The sequence below is a fragment of the Telopea speciosissima genome, chromosome 2, assembly GCF_018873765.1.
Source record: "Telopea speciosissima isolate NSW1024214 ecotype Mountain lineage chromosome 2, Tspe_v1, whole genome shotgun sequence".
NCBI lineage: Eukaryota > Viridiplantae > Streptophyta > Magnoliopsida > Proteales > Proteaceae > Telopea > Telopea speciosissima.
Genome location: NC_057917.1, coordinates 81,698,599 through 81,724,230, shown reverse-complemented (window position 1 = coordinate 81,724,230; position 25,632 = coordinate 81,698,599). Strand labels below are relative to the sequence as shown.

Here is a 25,632-nt window from a genome sequence, read left to right as displayed (position 1 = left end):
TTATTCAACCAGAAAATTACACAAAGGCTAATTGGGTCAAATCCCTCTATTGTCGAACCGCCCGTACTGTGGCATACACCCGAGACACAAGAAGGCGGTGAAAAGACCACCTTACCCCTACCCGAGTGCCTTGCCTGAGCGGGGGTAAGGTGGTCATGTTTTGTGGGAAAATTTATTATTCAACCAGAAAATTACACAAAGGCTAATTGGGTCAGATCCCTCTATTGTCGAACCGCCCGTACTGTGGCATACACCCGAGACACAACAAGGCGGTGAAAAGACCACCTTACCCCTACCTGAGTGCCTTGCCTGAGCGGGGGTAAGGTGGTCATGTTTTGTGGGAAAATTTATTATTCAACCAGAAAATTACACAGATGCTAATTGGGTCGATCAGATCCCTCTACTGCCGAGCTGCACGTACTGCGACGTGCACCCTAGACATAATAAGGTGACAAAAAAACTGCCTTACCCCTACCCGAACACCAATTGCCTTAGCAGGGGTAAGGCAGGCCTTACTGTGCGTGGGGGGCACAAAAGTAGAGAGTCCAGATTCAATGAGAGCACGGGTGTTGACATCATGGGAGGCAGGCCATGGATTTCCACTTTTCATGAGGGCGGGACAATCATTCATCGAGTGCAATTCACTCCCTCACAGAGAACTTTTCTCCTTAATTACTTGACAAACCTGAACCACACATCCGTATAGCCTAAGAAAAGCAAACAAGGAGAAAGAAACGGGCCAACCAAGAAGAAACAGAAAATTAAGGAGAATCAAAAGGGCCACCCATTTAGCATATGTGAATCCAACCCCACTTAAAAATAGAAAAAACCTAAAAATAGAAAAAGCAAACACTTCCCTCCCTCATCGCTTCTTCTCATCCAGAAAGAAAGCCTCACCACTGCCACCACTACTACTCTCCCTATCTTCTTCTCCTCTTGACGTCTTATCTTCCTTTCTTTAAATAAGGGTGGATAGAGAGACATATCCATATATATATCAGAGAAAAAAACTCCAACTCTCTGACTATCATATCATATCTAGAATGCAGACTGTCCTTCGTCTCTATCTCGTCCTCCTAATCTTGGCTTTGGCATTGGTGGCTGAATCATCAATGTTGACGTCGGGTGGTGATGTCTACTGGGTTGGTGGTGGGCGGCTTAGTAGTACTGCTTCGAGGTCATGTAATGGCGTCGTTGGAGAATGCATTGCAAGCGACGGAAATGAGATGATGATGATGGACTGGGAAAATAGTAGTAGTCGACGATCACTTGCTCAAGGTCGAGCATCTCACATTAGCTATGCTGCATTGATGAAAGACTCAGTCCCATGCAACAAAAGAGGCAGATCTTACTACGCTTGCAGGTATTCTGGAAAGGTTAATCCTTACAGGCGACAATGCACCATGGCCACACACTGTGCAAGGGATCTCCGTTAAAATTAAAAAAAGAGAAAAAAAATAAAACAGGAAAATATAATCTTAGGTTTTATTAATACTAATAAAAAGGGTTAGCGGTAACCTCTGAATGAATCACCACAGTTCTTGCTATTTGTTCCTCTTCTGATCTCCATTTAAATGACATACTAGTAGTGGTTGGATGTTACCAAGTAAATGTGCTGTTTGTTTTCTTGAGATTATTTGGTGGGAGAACTCATATCCTGAGTCTCTCGCGTCTATTGTAACCAAATTTTCCCTCCGGATGTGGAAGAATAAACTGTAAATAAAAAAATATAAATTATGTTTATTGATTTTGTATTTGGATTTTTTTATTAATTGGAAAACTTTCCCATGAGTATAATTTCCTTATCAACTTTTTCAAGATAAAAATCGGTGATGTGCAGATTCCTTCCCGCATTGGAAGCGTAGGAGACCCTCTCTCTCTCTCTCTCTCTCTATTAAATAGATGGGAGAAAGATGGGTATGCTAGTGGTATATATATCGTAAGCTAGCACCCTATGTATCTATCTCTCTCTTTTTCCCTTTGAGGAGCCGATAAGGGAGTCATTTCAAAGGGAAAAGAGAGAAATAAACAAATAGACACATAGGCCAGGTGCTAGCTTACAGTATACTGCTAACATACCCATCATTTTCCCTAAATGGATACAATTGCCTTTTTTTTTTTTTTGGCACCAAAGAATACTTTTTCAAGGGTGAACCGAAGCACGTGTAAGGAGTGGGTTAGGGGTGCAAGTTTGGCCCTGCCGGCCCGAATCCTCCCTGGCCCGCCCTGAGCCCGAACAGGGTCTGGGCTGAGATATTTGGCCCTGAGGGCGGGTCAGGGCGAGAAACTTCTGGCCCTGAGTTAGGGTCGGGTCGGGTTAGGGTTATGCCTCGAGCTAAGCTTGGCCTGGCCCGACCCGACCCTGATTTAAGTTATACTATAAAATATATATTGATATAATTTATACATTACGAACTTTAAATTTCACCCACATTTTTTTTATATAATATACTATATATGAAGACAATAAGTGTTATAATATAATTTATTATATTGTTATTTTATGTAAAATTAATAAGTTCTTCCCAGCCCATTCCAGCCCATGCATTTCTTTCCCCTTCCCCATGATCAGGGCCAATTAGGGTCGGCCCGGCCCGACCCTGAGGGCGGGTCAGGGTTGGATTTTTCTGACCCTGAGTCAGGGTCGGGTCGGGCTTGGGCCCAGCTAAGGGGACTTAGGGTTGGGCTAGGGTTCTAGAAAGCCCGGCCCAACCCGACCCTGTTGCAGCCCTAGAGTGGGTTCATGACTAACTCAAAAAAACCGAAAGAAATGAGTTTATTCAAAACAATATAAAGTACAAAATTCATTTTCAATGGGGATGTCCAGAGGATGAGCACACCCAAGGGTTATGTGAAAGGGTGATTCAGCCATTTTGGCAATTGGATACGAAGGAAATGATTTAGATCGACCACATAAAAATTATAATCCGGAATTCAATTATTAATTCTCTCCCTTGTATGTCCATGCATTCTTCAATAGTCCATCAAGCATTCATATACACCCGTTTGCTAGTTAGTGCTTAGTTTTCCACATGGCTAACCACTTTTGGGTTAAAACTTGATAGACAAATGGATTATGAGGTCTACTTCATAATCTACATGTCTACAAAATTTTCAGCCTCCGATCTGTTATATGGTAAGAATATTTGTTCATCCACCTATACTTCTAGATGCTGCGAAAAGAAATTAGACCAATTAAAAACAAAGGGTTAAAAAAACAAAATAGTGCAATTAACTGCAAGATAGGTAATCGTGTTGAAGTGAAAACAAGATTGGATCGGCAAGAACCATCTAAACTTTGACATTGAACCTTAATCCTAACCTAGAATTAATACAATACTCTTCTAAGGGGCAGCAAAATTTATTAATTTCAATTTCCAATCAGAAAAAATAAATCGAGTTCAGTTCTTCTACACGTACGTGCATGTGCACGTACATTTGAGAAGTAACCATTTGTCTCATTTTTGTCATTTATAAGGAGAATAGGGGTATTTATGGAAACAAAAAGGACAAGTTGTTGCCTCTCACATGTTCAATTTTAGGAAAAATTTCAGAGACAACCCTATAAATTAGTCGAATGGCACAGTCATACCAAACCTGATCAAAATATCACAGACACCCCATATTTTATGAGGGGCAGCTAAATCACTGTTAATTCTTTTATAATGACGAAATTACCCTTACCACAGGGTGAACTTCCCATTCTACCTTTGAGGGTAAAACCCCAAAGTAAAACCATTCTCTTCAGCTTCTTCGTTGGCCTGAAGGCGGAAGAAGGGTTAATGCTATTATTTGCCGCCTCTAGCGCGCGGCTAATCCAGCGGCCTACGCCCCAAAAAAAAAATTCCGGCAAGTGTTTGAAAACCCCTACGGCCGTCTCATGCCCCCGCTGCAACTCCTGGCGGTGAGAGGAAATGACGGTTTTAGAAAGAGTTTGAAAACCCAAAGAAAATCTCTGATTTGCGTTCTGAAACGGTAGGGGTTCGTGTGTTACTTTTGTTGATTTGTGGGAACAGTTTATTCTGGGGCTTTTTTTTTTTCACGAAAATCGAAACTATGGATGATACTTGCAGGTTTAATTTAGTAGAGCATCAGAAATACCACACAACAAAATCAAATTCTCATATGAATGTTACATATAATTGAATCAATCTTAAATCTGAAATGTAACAGCTCTCAGTGACCAAACCAGAGAGAACGTTTAGAAAATATAAAACAAAATTTGTGTCAAGAAAGACACATAGACAAGAACACTGATCCTCCTCCTCACCACCAGTCATCTTCTTCGTCCCCTTTCCCTGCATCTTCAATTGATCGGTCTTCAACAACCTCTCTGTTTGGAAGCCCTCCTCCGGGTCCCATCCCTACTCTTGATCTTTTGGTCCCACCACCACCACCTCCTTCGTTTCAGACAATAACGACAATTCTGGTGTTGCTGTTCTTCTTGTACCATTCTTCTGCTCTGCCATCTAACTACAGGGAGATCCTAGAAGAAGAAAAACAAATGAAAATGAATACACCCAGATGCCAAAAAGTGAAAATGATGAAGAGAACCCAGATAAAGTGAAAATGATGAAGAGAACCCAGATAGAGAAGATTCAGAATGCTATGAAAAAGAAAAAATTATTGTGTGGGTCTTCTTCCTAAGAAGCAAAAAAAATCCAGGTTGAAATTTGCAGGAGTAAAAAGGAGGGTGAAGGAAGAGAACCCAAATCTGAGAAACAGAGAAACCAGAAACACAAGTCAAGAGTAAACCAAAATCCCCATTTTTGAGAAGCAAAATCTCGCAGGTTCTGGAGTGAAAATCGGCTACTGGGAAAAATTCTTCCGTTCTTCCTTCTTCCCTCACCTCCTCCTCAGACTTTGCCCAACCCACCGCCGGATTTCTCTACCTATCGTCTCTCACTAACAGAACCCAAATCCATCGACCGTCTGATTTTCTCTCTTCTCACCCCTGAACCCACTCTCACCGCCAGGGTTAAAATGGATCTTTTAATTTTGGATGCTAACTGTGCTTAATGTCAGGGGAAAAGTTATATTTTGATCAGGTTTAATATGTCTGTGCCATTTGACTAACTTATAGGGGATGTCTACGAAATTTTCCCTACGTTTTATCATGCAATGGCTTTAACTTGACTTAAACTTGAAGGAATGGAATTAACTGGCCTGATTTTCCCTACGTTTTATCATGCAATGGCTTTAACTTGACTTGAACTTGAAGAAATGGAATTAACTGGCCTGGTATGTAAAAGCACCACAACTGAGAACCCAATACGGATTTGAAATAAATAATGGGAAGGGAACCTACCTTGGTGGCATCAATTTGCATAAAAAGGAAAAATAAATCCAAGATAATTACATGCCCACATTTCCTATCTACACAAATTACAAGGTGTGTTATATTTTTTTTCATGTAAATTCCCTGTTTTTACAAAATTACATATTAAGCAAAAGATAATCGATCTAAAATGTATAGTCCTCGGTAGCGGGGTACTCTTGAGCCCTCCTATCACCAAAAACGCAATCCGCACAGCGACATTGGATGTGAGTAGGTTCTGGAAAAAGGGAAAACATATGAATAGGTGAGCTCAATAGTCCAATGAGTGAAACATAGCAACCATACATACATACATCTATACATACATGACAATTGTATAAAACATGACATTATAATAACATGCATGAGTTAACAGAAAACATGGAACCATATAATCATGAATAGCTTAGTACATAGGTCAAGTCAAGTCATCATAATGATCTGTCAAAATGTGCATCATAGGAGTGAGGGCACATGCCATGATCAACGGTTGATTCTCAGGACCTCATTGCATGGCAAGTGCAGAATACATAATTATAACATCAGTCAGTCCCGACCATCGAAGCACCGGACTCTCTAGTCGGCATCACTGAGCATTCCCGTTGGCAGGCAGGGTAACGTCTCTTCATCTTCGTCACCAAAGCACTGGAGCATCCAGTGGCGAACTAGGCATGCTCATTTGCCAAACAAAAAATCTACATATGAACCTCATCCAATACCTATCCCCTTACTGGAAAAGATTGACAGTCACAACGTCTAGTTGTCATATATTTCACATCCTTTTATTTCCATTTTCCGTTACCATACATGAGGGGAGGTGTGGTGACCAAATTTCCACTCACCTCAACATCCACATAAATTGGAAAGAATCTTGCGCTAGTGTCTTTCACTTTTCAAGTATGTCAGCTACATAGACACATCTTTTTATTTTAGGGTTTTATTCCAGTTTTGGAGAAAATCTATTCTAATACTTTGGCTTAAGGTTCATTCTTAAAATTTAATCATATTATAGAATATATGCTAAATAATATCATTTTAATCTTTCTTGGCTTATTAACCTATATCAATCATATCTAACCTTAGGCTATATGTGTTGGGTCCTTACAATTTTTATTTAGGTCTGTTAATCATTTTACCCTTTTTCTTTATTAAATTCTTAAATTTTGATTAAGCTTAGGCTCTATCTTTTTAATTTACAATTCTAGGCTCCAATACTAAAATTCCTTTACCTTAAATGGTATACATTATGGCATGCATTTACTTATTCATAAAACATACGACCTAAGTTCTGTACATAGGATTGTTTATAGGTCCTTTTAAACAACCCCTTGTCTAATGTAGATTTATCTACTTAGACTAATCCATCTTAATGTCGACATTGCCCGTTAATTGAATTAGCTTTTTCTACTTGATTCCTTAAATTTAATCATATTTGGGGCTTACCCTAAAGTATAGGATCTGCTAAATTCTATTGGAAACATTAAAGTACATGTCTTATAATAATTTCATAGCAGCCTCTACCATGTACGTCATTATGCCATGTCTTAGTTTCTCTAAGTGCATTCTTTCATAAATCAAATGAGGTATATAATAGTGATTAGGACTCTTTAAAATTCTGCTATAAGGGTACAGTTATCTAAGTCACACATCAAGTATATGAAAGCCCATTAAACATCCTTAAGTTAATGTGTGAAATACATATTAGTAGTAAAATTTCATTAATAATGAATCATACAACAAGCTATAACTCCTATAAGTAAAACCTGAAACCAGTGTTTTTTTTTATTTTTTATGAAAGTGTAATCACACAAACCACACACCAATCCCCAAAGATTAATCGACTTTTAGAAACATGAAATAACGGATATACACAACACACACCCTTGGGATGAAACCAGTGTTATATATATCATGCAAAACTAAAGCCCATAATGGTACTCAATTTCATACGAAACTTTAGTCTAACCAATATTATACTAAGGGCCTAAGGGCCTAAGGCCATAGGCCCATATAGCGCCTAGTCTCATTGAAGTTTATAGACCAAGTCTTGGTCTAACTTCTTCAACCTCTCATCTCTTTGTTTTTTCTTTCTTTTTTTTTTAACAGATATTAAATAGCCACATGGGAAGTCACATTGGACACACACACACACACACACAAGCCGGTTTAGAGCACCGGCCGACCGCCGGCCAGACTGCCGGCAGCAGTCCTTTCTCTCCCCTCTTCTTGCTTCATTTTCCTCTCCTCTGAAAAGTTTCCCACAAACTACCAAATCAGAATTTAGAGCTTACCACTTTGAAGATCACAATTCCTTCTTTAATCCTTGGCCCTTCTAGGTCCTTGTTCCTTGATCCTTCTTTTTCAAATCCAGCCCTCAATATAAATCTGATATTAGAGCTAGAAACTGATTCCTTTTAATAAGATCGGAGGAACTTCTTCTAAAGAGCAAAAAAGAATAGCTTCTTCTTTTTTTTTGTTTTTCGGTAAGAAAAGAAAATTTGGGGATTTTTGTTAACAGGGATGGCGAAACTCCGAGAGAGGTTGGGTTTTGAAGAGCTTTCAGCCCTGATCGAGGAGGAGCCCATCATAGAGGAGGTGAAGGAAGTGTTTGATAAGAACAAAAATGAGGGAGTTGCAGAGAGTACTCTGTAGTTTGGGCTTTGCAGAAGGTTCAGGGGGTGCAGAAGGAAGATTAAAGCCTTTGACATGAACAGAAATGGGAATATCGATTTTGGCGACTTTGTAAAGTTTATGGAGAGGGCAAAGGGGCCAAGGGCCAAGGTGCTGGACCGAGGTAGGGTGGTGGGGGCAGTCTGAGCTGTTGGAGGGGAGATGAATCAAGGGTATTTTGGGAAGTTTAAATTATCAGGAGTTTGGAGTAAAAAGATGGAAAATAGTGCTCTCCAATTCCCTCAAGTCATACATTGCGGCAGTGTTAGGTGGAGATGTCGACACATGGCAGCTCAGACATCCAATGGTTTGAGCTTAACGTTGAGCTCAGACCATTGGATGTTCAAGCTGCCATATGTCGACATCTCCACTTAGCATTGCCGCACTGCACAACACAACACCCATTGGGTTCCTCTCCGCACACCCATTCAGGTTGACACGTGATTGAGGTGTCGTTTGAACGACAACGGCGAGGATAGACGCGCACATCTGAGATGGAGAAAAATAACTAGATCCCAAAGAATCGGGCCATCCTACCAACAATTGTGAAACCAAATTAAAATAGGTAAAAATAGAAAAAAAACCGAACATTAAAATTAAGGTCCTCATAATCCGACTCTCACAACCACTAATCTCATTCTCTTTTTTCCTCTTGAGATCTTATAAATAAGGAGGGGGAAGGAGGGCAGAGAACAAAATCCATAGAAGAGAATAAAACAAGCCTTTCCTTTTCTCTTACGATCATCGAGGTGCAATAAAAAACCCCAGAATGGCCGCTATTCGCCTCACCTTAGGCCTCCTCCTCTTTGTGGCTTTGGTGGCATTGGTGGTCGAATCGTCGTCATTGTCAGGTGGTGATTCTTACTGGGTTGGTGGGCTTGTTGATTCACGAGCATGTAATGGCCTCGTTGGAGACTGTATTGACGACGCCAATGAGTTGACGATGGACTCCGACATCAGTACTCGACGATCCCTTAGAGGAAGAGGAAGAAGACCACCACCAAACGCACGGTACATTAGCTATGCTGCATTGTTGAAAAACGCGCCTCCATGCGTAAGAGGCAGATCTTACTACGGTTGCAGATTTGTTGGAAAGGCTAATCCTTACAGGCGAGAATGCACCATGGCTACACACTGTGCAAGGGATCTCCGTTAAAAAACACAAGAATGAAAGGGATCTGCGGAACCTCAACATTCCCCACCTGAATTTCGTTCCTAAAAAAGAATTTACCATTTGGGTTTTATTAGTACTAATAAAATGGATTTTGATTCCACCTTTCTTCCGATTGTTTCTCTTTGGATCATCTCTCTATATCTAAATAACATGCCAGTGCGGTTTTCTTTAATTTCTTTTTTTGGGTGTTTAATTCCCTTTGCATCTAGTACCAATTACAGGAAATTAATAACAGAAAATGATCTGCAAAGTGATCTGATTTATCGATCTGAAAATTAACCAATAATATTGCTTAAATGATTATGGGAATTAATAATATGTCCACTAATTATAGACTCCATCAAACATTAGTACATTAATTACCATGTACTTTTTCAAAAAACTCCCGTTTTATGCTTGTAATTTTTTTTGGGTGGATTCGTGGTATTGTATGTGGTTGTTTTATTAATGAGAAAAATTTCCTGGTGCTATCAAAGTGCAATTTCCTTCTCATGTGGATTTATTTATCATCTATTTTCTCTTACTCTCTGAATATGTGAATGATATCGTTTTCAAGACAGACATTGGTGTGAAGTGTAGATTCCTTCCCACATTAGCAACTTAGGAAGCCCGGCCTCTCTCTTTATTAATTAGAAACAATTGCTCTTTTTTCCAACTAAGAGAACTTATTCAATGGTGCATCCAGACACATGTAAGTATGTAAGATAAAATGATAAAATTCTGATCAAAGTTAAGATCAACAGTGATATAGAGGATATTACCTTTGAGTAACATGGGATCCAGGTCACTTTCATAGTTATCCTGGTTACAAATGCTTTACTTTATCCTTCTGTTATCATATTTCTTTCTTGAGCAGTTCCCAAAGTAATTACTGTTTTTATGTATTTGTATTTATGCTGCAGATTTGCCGTATTCTATTAGTGAAACGAATTTGAGTCAGGAATTTTCAAATTTTGGTCAGGTAGTTGAAGGTAAGTGTTGTTCTACTCCCGATCAGACTAAAACCATGTAATTTACATTGTGAATTTTGAAGTTCAGATGAGACGAATAGTAACTCAACTCAAGTAAACTAAAATAAGCCCCGTCCCAACAGCTTGGGGTCAGTTACATGGAATCCTCTCCTACAATTCCATTTTGTTTTTGGGCTATTTCTTCTTGTTGATCATAAGCATGGAAAAAGAACCAGAGTTCTGCTACAAATATGTGGAAAACCATCTGATGATACTATCTTCTCTGTAGGCAAATCTTTTTTATGTGCCCTGTTAAGTAGTGGGTCCATGTCATGAAAATGGGTTCCAAAGCATATACTGGTTTTAATCCTCTGTGCAGGATTAGTATTATTTCTTTTCTCATCTTGAAAATTTCTGGATGGGTCATCTTTACGGAGTTTGGATGACCTGACTTCCTTGTGTGTGGAAAAAAGCTATATGATATATCACAATTTTCAAGTGGAAAGTTTAACTGAATGGTCTGGTCCATGTGGCAATTAGAAGTGAGTTCTAGCTCCCTTTTATCAGACATATTAGAAATTTTAAGGGATGATATTTGTATTGTATGATGATGATGAGGGAAATCAACTGCACGGTTGTATGTAGATCTGACATGGACAGGGACACAGTCCATGAAGCCAATTCAGAAGTTTCAATGTAAGTCAGATCATCTGGATTGGGAGAGGAGGTGTTGGGGACAACCCTGTCCAGAAAATCATTTCCAATTTAAAAGTTGTATAATCTGGAACAGAACTACTTCCATCATTCCATTTGCTATCTTTTTGATCTGGTTGCAGTGGCGAATTTCAGGATATTGGTACTGTACGAGACACCTAATCTTTTATTGGTATAAATTTTATGGCAGTTAAGCTTGTCAAAGATGAAGCCACACAGAGGTCAAAAGGATATGCATTTGTGCAATATACTTGTCAAAGATGAATTTTCATTAACTCCACGTGCACCCTTGCTTTCTAAACTAAGTACCATTATAGTCTCTATCGTTAGACAAAGCCGTTATGTTATAATGGATCCCAGTTTTTGAACTTCGATGGACCATTCTGCCCCTTGAATAGAGTAAAATGACCAAAATGACCTTACCTAAAAAAAAAAAAAAAAAAAACCCTGCAACTCATCTTCCCCAAATCGTTTAGGGTTTGGGGAAGATGCGTTATTGAATCATCTTCCACGCGAATGAAAAACTAACAAGCACAAAACAACGGGAAAAAATAATCTTAGCATGAGAGGGTAGAAGAAAATAGAGAAACCCATCTGATATAAAACGTGCTGCGAGACATTTAATAGGAAACCTAAATCACAGTCCCCAAGCAGATCAATCCAGTGCAAAGCAACTAACCTCTGTAGTTGAGTAAAAATATTGAGGAAAAAGAAATAAATAACAAAGAACCAACGAAATGCAATCTTAAAGCTTCTCCACAACAACTTGCCTGATCGCTGACGTCTTTATTCAGAATCACAAATCCCTAGAGGTGTAATCACAACGAACGATTGATCCGTTTCGAAAGAAGCAGACAATGAGCAGCTACCGAACCCTCTCAAGATTTCGACAATCCCACTAGTAATCCAGACAACAGATCCCTCTGAAGGAAACGAATGAAAAGGATTTACAAACAGGCTACGCAAGTTAAAAAGAAATGCAAACGAAATATATAGTTGGGCCTCAATGGAACCCACGATTAATTCTTTCAAATAAACCAATTAAAGACAATTCACATTTATTTTTTTTTACTCCATTATTCCTCTTTTCTTTTCTCTTTCGGAGAAGTTCTTTATTCTTTTTAGCTCTTTTGTCCCTCTCTGTTTTATCGACGAAGGAGAAGAAATTGCAGAGGTTAGCGTCTGCACCGATTTAGGGGAGTGAGAAGCTATTGGCTGTGACCCATTCGCTGCTACTTGCTCCTTGGGTGGGTTATTTTCCCTCTGACGTCGACCCTAAAAAGAACCAAGAAGATGATGAACCTAGGGTTTGGGTTTTCAGAAATACACTTAGACACAATCGACTGCAACTTCTTGTTAGTCCTAATGGTTTGAATGTCGGCTTCGTTGGTACCAATTACACTAGTGAAGCGACTGCGGCTCAGGTCTATACTTACGCACTGGAAATCCTAAAATTGCTCACAGAAGGAATCTGGGCAGGGGATTCAAAAACTCATCTTCCCCAAACCCTAAACGATTTGGGGAAGATGAATTGCAGGTTTTTTTTTTTTTCTTTTTCAAGTAAGGTCATTTTGGTCATTTTACTCTATCTAGGGGGCAGAATGATCCATCGAAGTTCAAAAATTGGGATCCGTTATGTTATAACGTCTCTGTCTAATGGCAAGGACTATAGTAGTACTTCGTTTGGAAAGCAGGGGAGCATGTAGAATTAATGCAAATTTAGGGGAAAAATTATAAATTTGGCCATTTTCAAGGGGGCATTTGAAAATAACCCAAAAAAAAAAGATCTTTAATCAGATGAGGTAGACTTATACGTATATTGGAATTGTTGTTGGTGTCGATAATGACCAATACGGTAGCCGATACTGTGTTTTATTTCCCTAATGTTGATGCAGTCAATTACTTCTTCAATTCCTATCTACTATATGTAAGCCATGTAGCCTAAATTGCCACATCATCGAGTCGGTTATTGTAAACAACTCAGTAGGAGTTTGAGTCCTTACATGACTCTTTGATTGTGGGGAGGGGGAGTCATGTAAGAGATATAGTTAATTGCTAAAAGAATAAGAAAAATAGATCCTTGGCTTTACACTATATATTTATGCACCAAGACTTGGCTGCCTAACAATGTGGTGTGACTAAATGGATAGATTGAACACAAGCCTCATGTGACCTAGACATGTGAACTGTAGACCAATGACCTCTATTATATCGTCCATGTGATATGTTGGATAGAGCTAAAAGTGTGAATAGGTAGGTACACCCTAGTTGATCAAAATGGTAAAGTTAAATTTTGAAAATTTAGTAAACAATTGTAACTCAAAAAAAAAATTTCCTGAAGAAATTGATTGGCAAAGGTTTTGACTTGAATGGATAGAATTAAAATATATAGTTTCTATAAACACCACAAAAATCGTGACTTATTGTAGATCCAAAATTAATTGAATTAGTCTGCCAAGTGTTTGCGACTAGGTTTACCCCCCAGATTGAGTTTCTCTACGGCACGGGGTGCGGTGCGTTGGACATCTTTTGGCATAGCACCAGAGTTTGCCACGTGGGTGAGCTTTCATTTGGATGGCACGGATCAATGAAGCATAGATGAGCGTGGTGCACATGCAATGGATAAGAAGATTTCTTAATTTTGAAATCCGGATTTTCAGTTCGATCCACGCAGTCCAAATGGGAGTTCGTCCATGTGGTGAGCTCTGGTGCCATGTCAAAGTATTTCCGATGCACCTCTGCACCGTAGAGGACCTCCACTTTTAGGCCCCCTGGGTAAAAATGTACTAAGTTGGCTCAAATGATAAATTTTAGATGTGTTTCGATAGCAAGAACTAGACAAAAAAGAAACGAAAAATAGTGACGAAACGTATCTCTCTCTATTATCATTTTCTAAATTTTTCGTCTCTTTTTTTTCCATTTCCAACAATCCAACCCAAGTAAAATTAGATTGGATCGAATTATTGTTTTTTTGGGATCGATTTTTGGATCAAATTCTAAGAATTTTTTATTTGCATTCATGTAATAGATTCTAGGTCCAAACTACACTCTGAAATAAGAAAATAAAGAAGAATTAGATTTCAAAATGCATTCTATTCCTAAAATTCATAAATTTGAATTTGTATCAATGAGGGTGACCTCTCACATCCGACTCTACTTATCAAATGGGGAAATTTACAATCGAATTCGGATTGGACCAGAGGCGATCCAACTCTTATAGGAAGTTGGAACTGGTATATTTTAGTGATAAAATTTTGTTACAATGCTGGCAGCCAAGGAAATGAGATCTTAAGGGGTATTTTAGAAAATACCAAAACCTAGGAAGGTATTTATGAACTCAAAGAAGAAGTGAATTATTCTATTTTCTTGGCTGCAGACCTTATAGCAGGAACATTCCTGCAATGGGCGTAGCAGCAAATGTTTTTTCATCTTTTAGACCCGGTTAATATTAACCATTCTGTTTGGTGGGCCTCACAAATGCCAATCACAAAATCAACTTTCTGTCGTAGACGGTTGTTAAGAGCCAAGGGCCCATGGCCCATTTTTCAACTCCCAACCCAAATTGAATTAAAAGAATGAATTAAGGAATCGTTGTGGACTAGTGGGGCCCACCATCAACTTTGAGATATTCTCTCTCTCTCACAAAGAGTCAAAGACTTTTTTTTTTGTTAACGAGTCAAAGACTTATCAGAGTAAGGTTCGCCTAAATGGCTATATATATGTGATGCCAAAACTATTAAATCTCGTGATTACCCTCTTTCTCTTTTGCTCCCGCCCTTTGGCTGAAGCTTGAGCAATCAACATGCAGATCTTCGTGAAAACCCTAACCGGGAAAACTATCACTCTCGAAGTCGAGAGCAGCGATACGATCGATAATGTTAAGGCCAAAATTCAGGTTTGGTTCTTTATTGCTCTCTCTCTCTTTTTTCTTTTTCTTTTTTCTCTGTGTTTCCCTTGCGCGTTATTCAATTGAGATAGTAGGGTTTTTGCATCTGATTTCTTCACTATTGTTTCTTTTGGTTAATTGATCATGTTGTTAGAGTTTGTGAAGGAATCTAGTTTTGCATGATTTGTAGAATATTTTTGTTTCTCGGGTTGCCTTTACCATTTGTGTTAGGGCTTCGTTGTGTTCTTTCATGGTGTTTTAAGATATAGAATCGAAACTTTAGTTGCAGCTCTGTAATGCTTGTTTTGCTTTTGGAGAATATTTTTTTCCTTGCTATTCTCGTGTTGTGACTTGTGACGTCAAACGTGCTCGAGATAAGTTTTTGGTTTCCGTTTCCTCTTATTGTGTTATTTGTTACGTATTTCTGGTGTGTTCAACTCACATATTATTTTGCTTATATATCTGAACAATTTGGAGTTTGATTTTTTTTTTTTTGTGAGGCATTTATAATTTCGTTTAGTTCGTCTTTTCTTTTTCTGATTGCGAATGATTATTGGGTTTTTGTTTCCTATATTCCTGTTGGCAGTTTCTGTCTGATACTGGATTTTTTTGGGATATGATATACGATTGCTGGTGTTCCTTTATCTTTAGACTTCAGAGGATTTTGGGTCGTCATGCTGTATGTTGTCTATCAAACATATAATTGTTTTGTTAGCAAGACAATTTATCGGTTTTCTTTTCTGCAAGTGTTATTTGTGCTGATGTAAAGCTCATAGATTTATTACAACACTGGTTAGTTTTTACTAATTATTTTTGAATATTTCACTATTAGTTCATCAATCTTCGACTCATGTGTCCCTTGGGCCAACATGCTCAAATTGTTATGGCATATTGTCGTTTGGTTAACACTGGGCCTCCTCTGTTTGATTGTGTGGATTGTTTCTTGCTCCTTTTATTTTATCCTTTAGTAACTTTCTTAACTTCTTCTTTTGTCACTTCACTTATGATTAAGATTTAATCTGTTTATGGCATATGTTATGGTGGTGGATCAGGGGGTTCTCTTAAATTTTTATTTGAGTAAAAAACATGAAAACGAGATTGGTGTGGAAGCTTTAATTGATAATTACTGATTTTGAATTCTGACTTCATAAATCATTACTCATATTCTCTAGGAGCTACAACCTTCACTGCACCTGTGTTTGGCATGTTTTGATATGGATTCCAACACCAACAGAGTGCGTGGAAACCTACTAATATGATCAACACCACTAGCCCCCATATAAACATATATACACAAATACATAATTTCATCCATTTAGTATACTTGTATGAGTGAAGTACATTTTTTCTCAGCAAACTGGTTAACTTTATTAACACGAACACGACGTGTGTCAAGTATATTGCATTCATGTATTGGTACAGCGTAGAGAATTGTAATACTTAGTTGCATACATACATTAATAGTTGCCAACTATAGGATATTTCACATGATATAATAAATAATTTTTGGCCATCCCAAGCATGTAGTGGGAATATAAGTACCTAACTTAGTTACAAAACATAATGATGCAGGTACACTACCTTACACCGACTCAAATCCAGACGGAGATGAACCGGGTCCAGATTTATTTTTTGGAATCTAGTAGGGTTTTAGGAAGTTTATTTACTCGGAAAAATATTACATATCTTTTATTTTTAGGTATGATACAAGGACGGTAACTTGGTAGTTTCCTAGTTGGATATGTTTCTATTTCTGTTTTTGATTACGTATAGGGTTTTCTTTTCCAATTTATGTGTGTGCTGGTACCGATCAAAGAATCAGAGATTTGAGAATGTCTTGAGAGTTGATTTTGAGGAGCCCGTGTGGCTGTGGTTGTGCAATCTGCTTCCTCCCCTAACCCACACTCTTCTTCCTATGTGATCTCTTCTCTCCCTCCCTGCAACTCTAAGACCTCTCTGAATCTTCCCCTTCCCTAACTGTCCTCCACCAATTAGATATCAGAGCCGAAGGATCCATCTCCTTTCCCATCAACCACTCTCATTTCTACCCGTCCTCTAGTAACCCTCTCCGTTTCCCTATCCCAGTGTTGCAATCGAACTGCAGCCCTTCATCTCCCCCACTTTTTCTCGTCGTAACAGTGAAAAAAAAACTGTCGAAAAACAGAGAACTTGAAAAACCCTCTCCTTTGCAGGTCTACATCTCCTGTTGAAACCCTCTTCCTCTTCTATCTCCTGCAATAACCCCACCATCCCTCACAGAGAACACACTGCTTTGATTCCCACAGAACAGCCCCCCATCCCTCACAGCTCTACATCTCCTGTTGAAACCCTCTTCCTCTTTTTTCTTTCCTGTGACTTCAATCAGAAATCCTCTCCCTTCAGACTTCCGCCAACAACCAAAAAAAGAAAAAAACCATCCTCCTTCCCTTCATCCCCGTTGTGATATTGATGTAACTAGGCTGCCCTCAAAAAATACAGCCGTAGGTGTAGGGATTCCCCTACTCCAGCAGCACTGTAGGTGTAGGTGTAAGGAATACCCTACACCAGCATAAAATCGTGGGCTTAGTTTAGGTCTTTATTTTATTTAGACTTTTTTTGTTGAGTTGTAATCCTAGTTAGGAATCCTTGTCCTAGTTAGGATTCCTAGTTAGAGTTTAATTCCTATGTTTTCTTTGTTTTCAGTTATATATATGTAATTGCTCTGAAGAGCTTCCCACGATTTGAAGAAATAAAATTTGTTTCTGTTTTGCAATTTGATTGTCCTGAGAGAGGCTGTGAGGGTGAGATACCCACCTATCCCTATCCCAACCGTCCATCTACTCGATCTCCCTTTCCTGCCCTTCTTTTTATTTCTGTTGCTGGTTTTTTGAGGCTGTTTTCTCTGCAATCAACAGGGGTTTTCTTCATCAAGTTTGGCTGATGTTTTCATCCTCTCAGGAGGACTGCTCGATCCACAGTGTTTCATCGTCAACCAACAGCATTCAAGCTATTCTCTCAAATCGATCTCAACCTTTAAAGGTTTTCTAAAACCCTAACAAGTGATCGATCTCTATAGTGGCTGGTCTATTTCAGCAGATCTTCTGGGGGTTTAATCCTACTTCTAAGAGGGTTATTCAATCCATATTACGGCCCTATATTACTGCTGGTTGGTGAGTTTACAGATTGCTCCATAATTCAACTGATTGGTTCCTAAATTCTGAGATCCTGTTGGAGTTGGTTTTTTAAGACCTAGCTCTGCATTATTTTGGTATGCATTAGATATACCACCCCTTCTACGGTGCAGCCAGCGAAAACCAAAAAAAAAAAAGAAGAAGAAGAGCCGAGAGAGCGGGAGCCTGAAAAAGAAAAAGAAAGCATACCTGGTTTGAACTCCTTGTCACGCTCGGACTCCAATGATTGCAGTCCTCCTTGATGTCATCAAAAGGCACCCACCTAAGTTGTGAAGCCCCTTCTATTTTTTCCTTCGCATCGCTCCATCATTGCAGCAGCTCATCGCATCGAGCTCCTGTCTCTGATTCCCTGTCTGGAGTAGCAGACTCCAAGTAGGAGACTACAATCGGTAACCCCCAAAACCCAGGACTTCTCTTTTAAAACCCCATTTCCCTTCTACCACACTTTATTCTTTTAGTTCATTTAAGTCTTAATCTACCCTTATTTCCAGAATTACCCTCCCTCTCATGTTTCCCTTATGCTTCTTATTTTTTTAAGTTTCCAACAATACCTGCCATTGCCTCTTATCACCTCATTCCCTTTAATTTTATTTTGTTCCAAGTAGATCCCTGGTCTTTAATTTCTATTACCCGTCTTTTCCTTCTTCGTCCTACACTCCTACCCTTTAGAATTCATTTTAATCACAAACATGGCCATGGACTTTGTGTTCAAGTTTAGAGTGCCTCTTGCCCAACGGAAAACTTAAACTTGCTGCTCTGTTTGTTGATGAAAGGCAAAGCGACAATTTTGTCTCACGTTCTGTGGTCGAAATGCTCTCAAAGACCTACTAGATCATTATTCACTTTGAGGATTATGTATTCGTTGAATTCTCCATTTCTCAATATTGTGAAGGTGGATATTGTGAAATGTTTGATTTCTCCTCAACGCATTATTAAATTGGATCAAGAATGGTTGGAAGAAAGAAAAGGCATCATTGATCGTGACGGTAACTTGTGCAACCTACATCCTTTTCACATGCGTCTAACATTCATTCTTCATGGATTAGTTGATGACATTTAAGCCAACAGAACCGACACCAGTGATGCCATCCTCAACCAGAACAGCAAATAGTGGCAACGTAAGACGAGAAGCTCGTGGATCATGTAATGACGGAATCCAGTGTAGTGAAAGCTATTCCCCATCATGAGTTTGTTCTTCCCCACCATTTTCCAGACATGGATGCTCCCCCAAAGTTTCATATTTTGGATTTTCTTCTAGTTGCAGACAGGGAACCTATAGCCCCCACTCATGAGCTTTTATTTCTAACATTTGACCAAACTCATTGGCGAGTTCTCAACACCGGGGGAATTGATGCAGATACACTACCTTGGACCGCCCGAACCCATCTGGGTATCCAGACGGAGATGAATAGGGTCCAGATTGAGTTTTTGGAATCTAGTAGGATTTTAGGAAGTTTATTTACTTGAGAAAATATTATGTAGTCTTTTATTTGTGGTAGGATACATTGGACAGTAACTTGGTAGTTTCCTAGTTGGATATGTTTCTATTTCTTTTGTAGATTTATTTATATGGTTTTCTTTTCTTATTTATATGAATGCTGGTACCTATCAAAGAATCAGAGATTTGAGAATGAATTGAAAGTTGAGTTTGAGGAGCTCATGTGGCCGTGGTTGTATGATCTTCTTCCCCCCCCTTCTTCGTGTGTGATTTCTTCTCCAGTTCTCTCCCTCCCTGCAACGCTAAGACCTCTTAGAATCTTCCCCTTCCCTAACCGGCCCTCCACCACATAAATTTAAATAATTTGATCTTTTAACACTTTAATACTTGCATCAGTATATCATATGAAGCCAGTCTTCAGTTTCAAAATATTTAAACAATAAATATTCTGCATAGCCCTAGAGTACCGTTATCCTATTTTTGGAGCTTTTCCTAGTTTGCACCTGTTTCTTTGTAGAATATCTGTAAGCCTGATGTTTCAGACCATATTTAAACTTCTCCAGTTGACAATATCCTCAAAAATATTCTGGACGATATCCTCAAATATGTTCTCTTTTTTGTTGAATACTCTAGACTCCAAAGACATATGGAAGCCTAAAACACTACTACAATAGATGATAATTTAGTTTGATTAAAATTGTTAAGTTTTAAAATCTCGTTCCTTAGAACTTTCAATAAGGAGACGTGTTCAATAAAAGGAGAGCAGGTTGGGATATCCTTTAACAGGGATGGGAACAGACTATGGACATACCTGTCAATACATGCAGTTTGAATCGTCACAAAGAGAAGGGAAGAAAACGATTTTTCAACTTTTTGAGTGTGCTGTGCTGTTAAGGTCCCTTTTTTTTTGGGGGGGGGGGGGGAATAAATAAAACATTTGTTTAGCTGTCTGTTTCTTATTGTCCTTATGTGAATTGGATAGTGGAGATTCCTAAATCGTAACAAAGAATGAATTCAAATAGGGTAAACTATTATCATCAGCTAAAATCCTCATGATTTTCTTATGAAATTTCATAATTTCTTCTTTAAATTATTTTTGTGGGTGGCTTCTTTATCTATTAAGAAGGTGAACTTTTGGTTGAAATCAATCTTAATCTTTTCCATACTCATAAATCTGAAATCAATGACTGATCTTGTGTGATATATAATGCTCAATTGACCCCCCTTCTTTGTGGTTGTCAGCAAATCTTTGATGGGTATGATCTAAGCTAGCATCTGTTGCTGTTGAGAATATGCCATAAAACTCTCTTCTACTTCTTATTACTAATTAAAGTTATTTAATGGTTTTTTAGGATAAGGAGGGTATCCCCCCTGATCAGCAGAGATTGATATTTGCTGGGAAACAATTGGAAGATGGTCGTACTCTTGCAGATTACAACATCCAGAAGGAATCAACCCTTCACTTGGTTCTGAGGCTTAGGGGTGGAACCATGATCAAGGTGAAGACCCTTACTGGAAAGGAAATTGAGATTGACATTGAACCTACTGATACCATTGATCGGATCAAGGAGAGAGTTGAGGAGAAAGAAGGGATTCCTCCTGTGCAACAAAGGTATACATCTTTCTTTCTCTCTCACACACACATCTTTACACATGCATGCATGCGGATGGTAATGTCGAAATGTATCTGAATTATCAAAACAGTACCAAAATAGGGTCTTTTCTCAGAGAATAAAATCCATATTAGGATAATAATTAATTGCAGCAAATCAGATGGTCAGATGATTGCTGAAATTCTCAAATCGATCCAATTAAATGGATCAGAAGTTAAGAGCCATTCCTGGTAGGGCTAGGACAGGTATATCAGTAATTGCACAGATCAGATTGAAATTCAGATAACAGGTATATGAAGACCAATCAATTCTGAACATATACTATAAATCTCAGCAAGAACAGATTAGTTAAACCAGTAAATTGATACACTATTCAGAGAACATGATTCAACTTAAGAAATTAGGGCAGAATAGGAATATGGAAATAAATCTAGACCAGCAGGTCTTATCTGCCTGAAAATCTGGTCGAGTTCCTCTTTTGGGGTTTAGAATACTCCTTAAAAAATTGAAGAGAATGTAATGGCCAGATTTCTTCAATCGTAATTCATGCAAAAAAAGTCTTGCATATGACTTCCAAATTCATAATACTAGTTGTAGAAAATTAGGCGATAACTTAGTTGATAATGGAGAAGGCGATGGAAGAAGAAGAAGAATAGAAAAAGAAAAACACCTGGGCTTCACACTGCAAGGTGGTCGGATGGTTTAAACACCAACCAGCCTTGATCAAACGCAAGGAGCCTTGATCATACACAAAGTTTCTTCACCAATGGAGAAGAGGAGCAGCAAGAAGCTTTTTATTAATCAAAATATGTGTTCCCCTTACAAACTTATATAGAAGGCTCAAAAACAGCCTTTGACACTAAACAGGAAAGACCTAACCCAATCTATAACTAATAAAGTAACCTAAACTGACTAGGAAGTTGAAATAATAAAGGAAACTGACTCAAAATCAGGTCTGGACTTAAAGAATCGTAATCCAGTCTAACTGAAACACTTAATAACAATTACAATAAAGAAAGGTGAGAGCTTTCGTACATGGTTGTGTGTGGTGCACGGTCATGCTTTCAACCGTTGGATGGGCATGATCGTGTATTGTACACGGCCCTCATCCCCATCCAACAGTTGCAGGCACGGCCGTGCATGAAACCTTTTGCCATAAAGAGATAAAGACACTTGACTAAGTAATCCAGTCTGCCTAGCCTCTATCCATATTGTAGGCCCATTAAAGTGGCCCATTACGATGAAAACACATGGGATCAAAGGCCCAACACATATATAACCCGACCCAAAGCTTATTTCCTCTAAAATAAGTCCCTGTAGCAGTTGCATACGATTTATATGTAATGTTGTTAGGCAGCACCACATGTTATTTTTTTATATTTTATGGGGGGGGGGGTTGGTGTTGGGGAGCTATACTTGGCCTAATACTATTGCACAAAATAAAAAGTTAGAAGGGAAATAAATAAACTTTCTAAGAGCTTGAACTAACCTATGCTGAACCACCCTGAAACTTACGTTCATTTCAAATTGAACGCCTTAAGATTTGAGTCAACCAGCCCCTTATTTTTTCAGCGTTCAGTATGGTCTCCAATGCTCTCATCTTACTCCAACCAATATTTCATGGTAGCATGAAGCCAGACTTACCATTTCAGCCCATCAAAACCTCACTGTTGGTTAGAGGGGGGGGGGGGGGTTGGTCTTGAACTAAGGCTAACTGAAAATCTGAAGGTGTTAGTTTGATCAGCTGGCTTGAGGCTAAACTCGGAGATTTTCACTTTATGCCACTCTTTTTTTGGCAGTGTATCTTTCATGTTGAAAGGTTTTGTATATGTTGAAATAAATCTTCCATCTGCAAAGTTGCACGTTAAAATATTTGTGTTTTAATTGTAATACTGGGGATATGAATTAAGCTCTTCTTATTGTTGAACTTGCAATCTTAGTTGGGATAATTTATGAGAACATCTGGTCACCTTCATGGAATGTCCTTGGTTCAGATCCATTGGTTATGGGTGGGAGCTCTGTTTAAAATCTGATGAGCCCTAGGTATTTCTACCTTCTCTGTGTATGTATGTGAAAAGAACCTCCTTGAGTCACCAAGTGGTTGCAAAAGAAACAAAGAAAACTAAGAGTAGAATGCTGTTAATGGTTGGTAAAGATATATGTGAATGTTGTGATAGTTAAGCAGGACGGTCATGCTGCTATGGTTGATGTGGGCAATCAGATATTGGTTGATATGGTGCTTTGGGTTTCACCATGTGTCATTATGTGAACCGTGTCAACGATATGGTCAATTATTGGATATTTCACCTATTTCTCGACAGTGAATTAAAAAGAAAATTGTGTCTTTTGAGAGCTTTATTATGACAATTTTAAGTCCGTCTCCTGAAACTTGGATTTTCATCCTCTCAAGTGAGGTGCACCACCCAGTGCACCTTTAGAGTGCATCAGATGATGCACCTCACTTGTGTATTGGATTTTTAAAGGTGCACAAGTGAGGTGCACCGTCCGATGCACTGGGCACTGGGCTGTGCAGCGCACTTGCGAGGATAAAAATTCCCGAGTCTTGCAGTTGGATAAGTTGGCTTAGAATGGTTCAGCCTACCTGTGCTGCAAATTTCAGTGCCAGATTAGCTGCCATGGCTGTTCCTTCTGCCATCGCACGAGACCTAGTGATATGGCTGTTCTTTGCCACCCATCCTTCGGAATGGATAATTTTGTGCATGATTAGTTAATCACAGTACCTGACTTACATGGTTTTGTTCTGTATCTCCCTTGATTACAGGCTCATTTATGCTGGTAAGCAGCTAGCAGATGATAAAACTGCCAAGGACTACAACATCGAGGGTGGTTCTGTTCTTCATCTCGTGCTTGCTCTTAGGGGTGGTCGTCTTTAATGATTATCTCTTCCCTCCAAACTATTTAACCTTTCCTGTGAACTTGATTTGAGTATATAGATTCTCTGTCGTGTAAAAACCCTTGGGATTTTGAAGGAAAACAAATTATGACAACATTTGTCTACATAACTTTGATCAAGAGCCTGTGCATTCAGGTGGCATATCTAGTTTTAACAAAAAAAAAGAAAAAAGAAATCCATGGAATCTTCCCTTGGCTGCAGACTTGCTGCTACCTCCAAGCATATGCGTGACATGGTAGCATATGAGTGATCAGAATGTCTGGAGATGAATTATTGTGCTTACTTTTGTCATTGGCTTCCGACTGAATAATTTTGGTGTCCTATTCTCCTAGCAGAGTATGTTGGTGGTTTTTGGCTTTAAGCAATGTGATGAACACTGTGAATATTTGTGATCTTTTTAAACTGCGTAGTCTCTTCTCTTTTCAACAGAGGTGGTGTATGGTTCAGTACAAACCAGGGTTTAAAAACACACGGATCTGAATTGGCCTGGATCGCTTAGGATCAGAACCGGAATGAGGATCGGCTGGGATATGCTGACGCTACACTCTTGGGAAAGGACTGTGGTTGGGTCATGGTTGGGGGGTTTAACTGTTTTCCTATAGGCCACTGTTACTGCTGGGGATTGTCTTGTGTGTAAACTGGTATAGGAATGCATCCATGGTTTTAGTGCATTGTATCTTTCCCAGATTTGACCGTTTTACCCCTCAAAGTATGGGTATTTTGTTTTTTGTTTTTGGATCGTTTTGCCCCTCAAAATATGGGTATATTGTTTTTGGATCGTTTCGCCATCCTCTGTTAGTGTTAGGTACCACTAATATGGTATCGATATCAACCATGGGGATCCAATTCCCCCAGCTAAAACCATGAATGCGTCCTAAACGTTCTAGGGGTTTTTTTGGGGGATTTAATTTGATGATAGGAGAAGACATAGGTAAGGTTATTTTTGTAATTGCACATCCATTCATTTACGGTTGAATTGAACCTGGAATCAATCCAAGCGTACACTGTTCTTGGTAGATTGTAGGAGAAGTGATTTAAAAGGGATTGCAGAAAGCAATGGTCAAACTTTTTTTTGATTTTTTATTGCCAAGCAGTGGTCAAACTTGAAATGTCTATGGGAAGTCTCAAAATGTGTCCGGTTCAAATTATCCTTCATCCATTGTGAAGGTGAAGGAAGAATCTCGCCGTCCACAAGTTTTGGTAGAAACTTTTCTCAACGTGATGAAATAATAATGGGTGTAGAAAACGAATTTTTATCACCTCCAATTCGTTGCCTCTTCCAATTCCCTCCAATTCCTCATATAAGAGCAGAAATGATCATCTTATCCCACCTTGGGTAGTGTGTTCGGGCAGTGGGTAAGGTGTCATTTTCGCTCCTATATGAGGGATTGGAGGGAATTGGAGCGGGTAGGAATTGGAGGTGATAATGATCCGTCACAACATCGTAAGATAAGGGGTAGGAGTAGTTACCAAAAAAAAGAAAAAAGAAAAAAAAAAGTGAGGGTTAGGATTTAATGATAGAGTCCAATTGTAAGGTCATCACGGTAGATGAAGAGACTCTCTCCATCCTCAACAACAAAACTCTCTCCTATATTTATAGTTTCAAAAGAGTTAGGTCTCCATGATACATTTTTGTTTATCTATTTCTCTGTTATTTTGTTCTTGGGAATAAAAAAATAAAATAAATTTGTTTGTTAATTCATTTTTTATTTATGGGAATGAATTGGGACAAAAAAGTTGTTGACCATCTCCACCATTACTACCACCATCTCAACCAGTATTGCCA

The 25,632-nt window shown here is 38.8% G+C and overlaps 3 protein-coding genes and 1 non-coding gene across 5 annotated transcripts; all 4 read left to right on the top strand.

The window, feature by feature from the left end:
* Positions 1 to 1,043: 1,043 nt before the first annotated feature.
* Positions 1,044 to 1,436, top strand: LOC122651222 (protein RALF-like 19). Its single transcript, XM_043844528.1, has one exon. The coding sequence runs from the start codon at positions 1,044 to 1,046 to the stop codon at positions 1,434 to 1,436; it is 393 nt and encodes a 130-aa protein (XP_043700463.1).
* A 435-nt stretch (positions 1,437 to 1,871) lies between these two features.
* Positions 1,872 to 23,965, top strand: LOC122651397 (ubiquitin-NEDD8-like protein RUB2). Of its 2 annotated transcripts, none has more exons than XM_043844778.1 (4): positions 1,872 to 1,890; positions 14,585 to 14,720; positions 20,672 to 20,931; positions 23,715 to 23,965. In XM_043844778.1, the coding sequence occupies exons 2-4, from the start codon at positions 14,628 to 14,630 to the stop codon at positions 23,824 to 23,826; spliced, it is 465 nt and encodes a 154-aa protein (XP_043700713.1). In that variant the 5' UTR covers positions 1,872 to 1,890; positions 14,585 to 14,627; the 3' UTR covers positions 23,827 to 23,965. The 2 variants fall into 2 exon arrangements, with proteins under 2 accessions (XP_043700713.1, XP_043700712.1); XM_043844777.1 differs by having other exon boundaries at positions 1,872 to 1,893; positions 14,586 to 14,720.
* On the top strand, positions 8,757 to 9,143 carry LOC122651221 (rapid alkalinization factor-like). The gene has a single exon (XM_043844527.1). It carries the CDS (start codon positions 8,757 to 8,759, stop codon positions 9,141 to 9,143), a length of 387 nt encoding a protein of 128 aa, XP_043700462.1.
* On the top strand, positions 20,064 to 20,185 carry LOC122653321. The gene has a single exon (XR_006331756.1). It is a non-coding gene; the product is annotated as a U6atac minor spliceosomal RNA (small nuclear RNA).
* Positions 23,966 to 25,632: the final 1,667 nt, after the last annotated feature.

Coding starts and splice junctions, on each gene's coding strand:
- LOC122651221 (XM_043844527.1), top strand. CDS start 8,757: ATGGCCGCTATTCGCCTCACCTTAGGCCTCCTCCTCTTTGTGGCTTTG.
- LOC122651222 (XM_043844528.1), top strand. CDS start 1,044: ATGCAGACTGTCCTTCGTCTCTATCTCGTCCTCCTAATCTTGGCTTTG.
- LOC122651397 (XM_043844778.1), top strand. CDS start 14,628: ATGCAGATCTTCGTGAAAACCCTAACCGGGAAAACTATCACTCTCGAA. Junction 14,721..20,671: donor ATGTTAAGGCCAAAATTCAG/GTTTGGTTCTTT, acceptor ATGGTTTTTTAG/GATAAGGAGGGTATCCCCCC. Junction 20,932..23,714: donor ATTCCTCCTGTGCAACAAAG/GTATACATCTTT, acceptor CCTTGATTACAG/GCTCATTTATGCTGGTAAGC.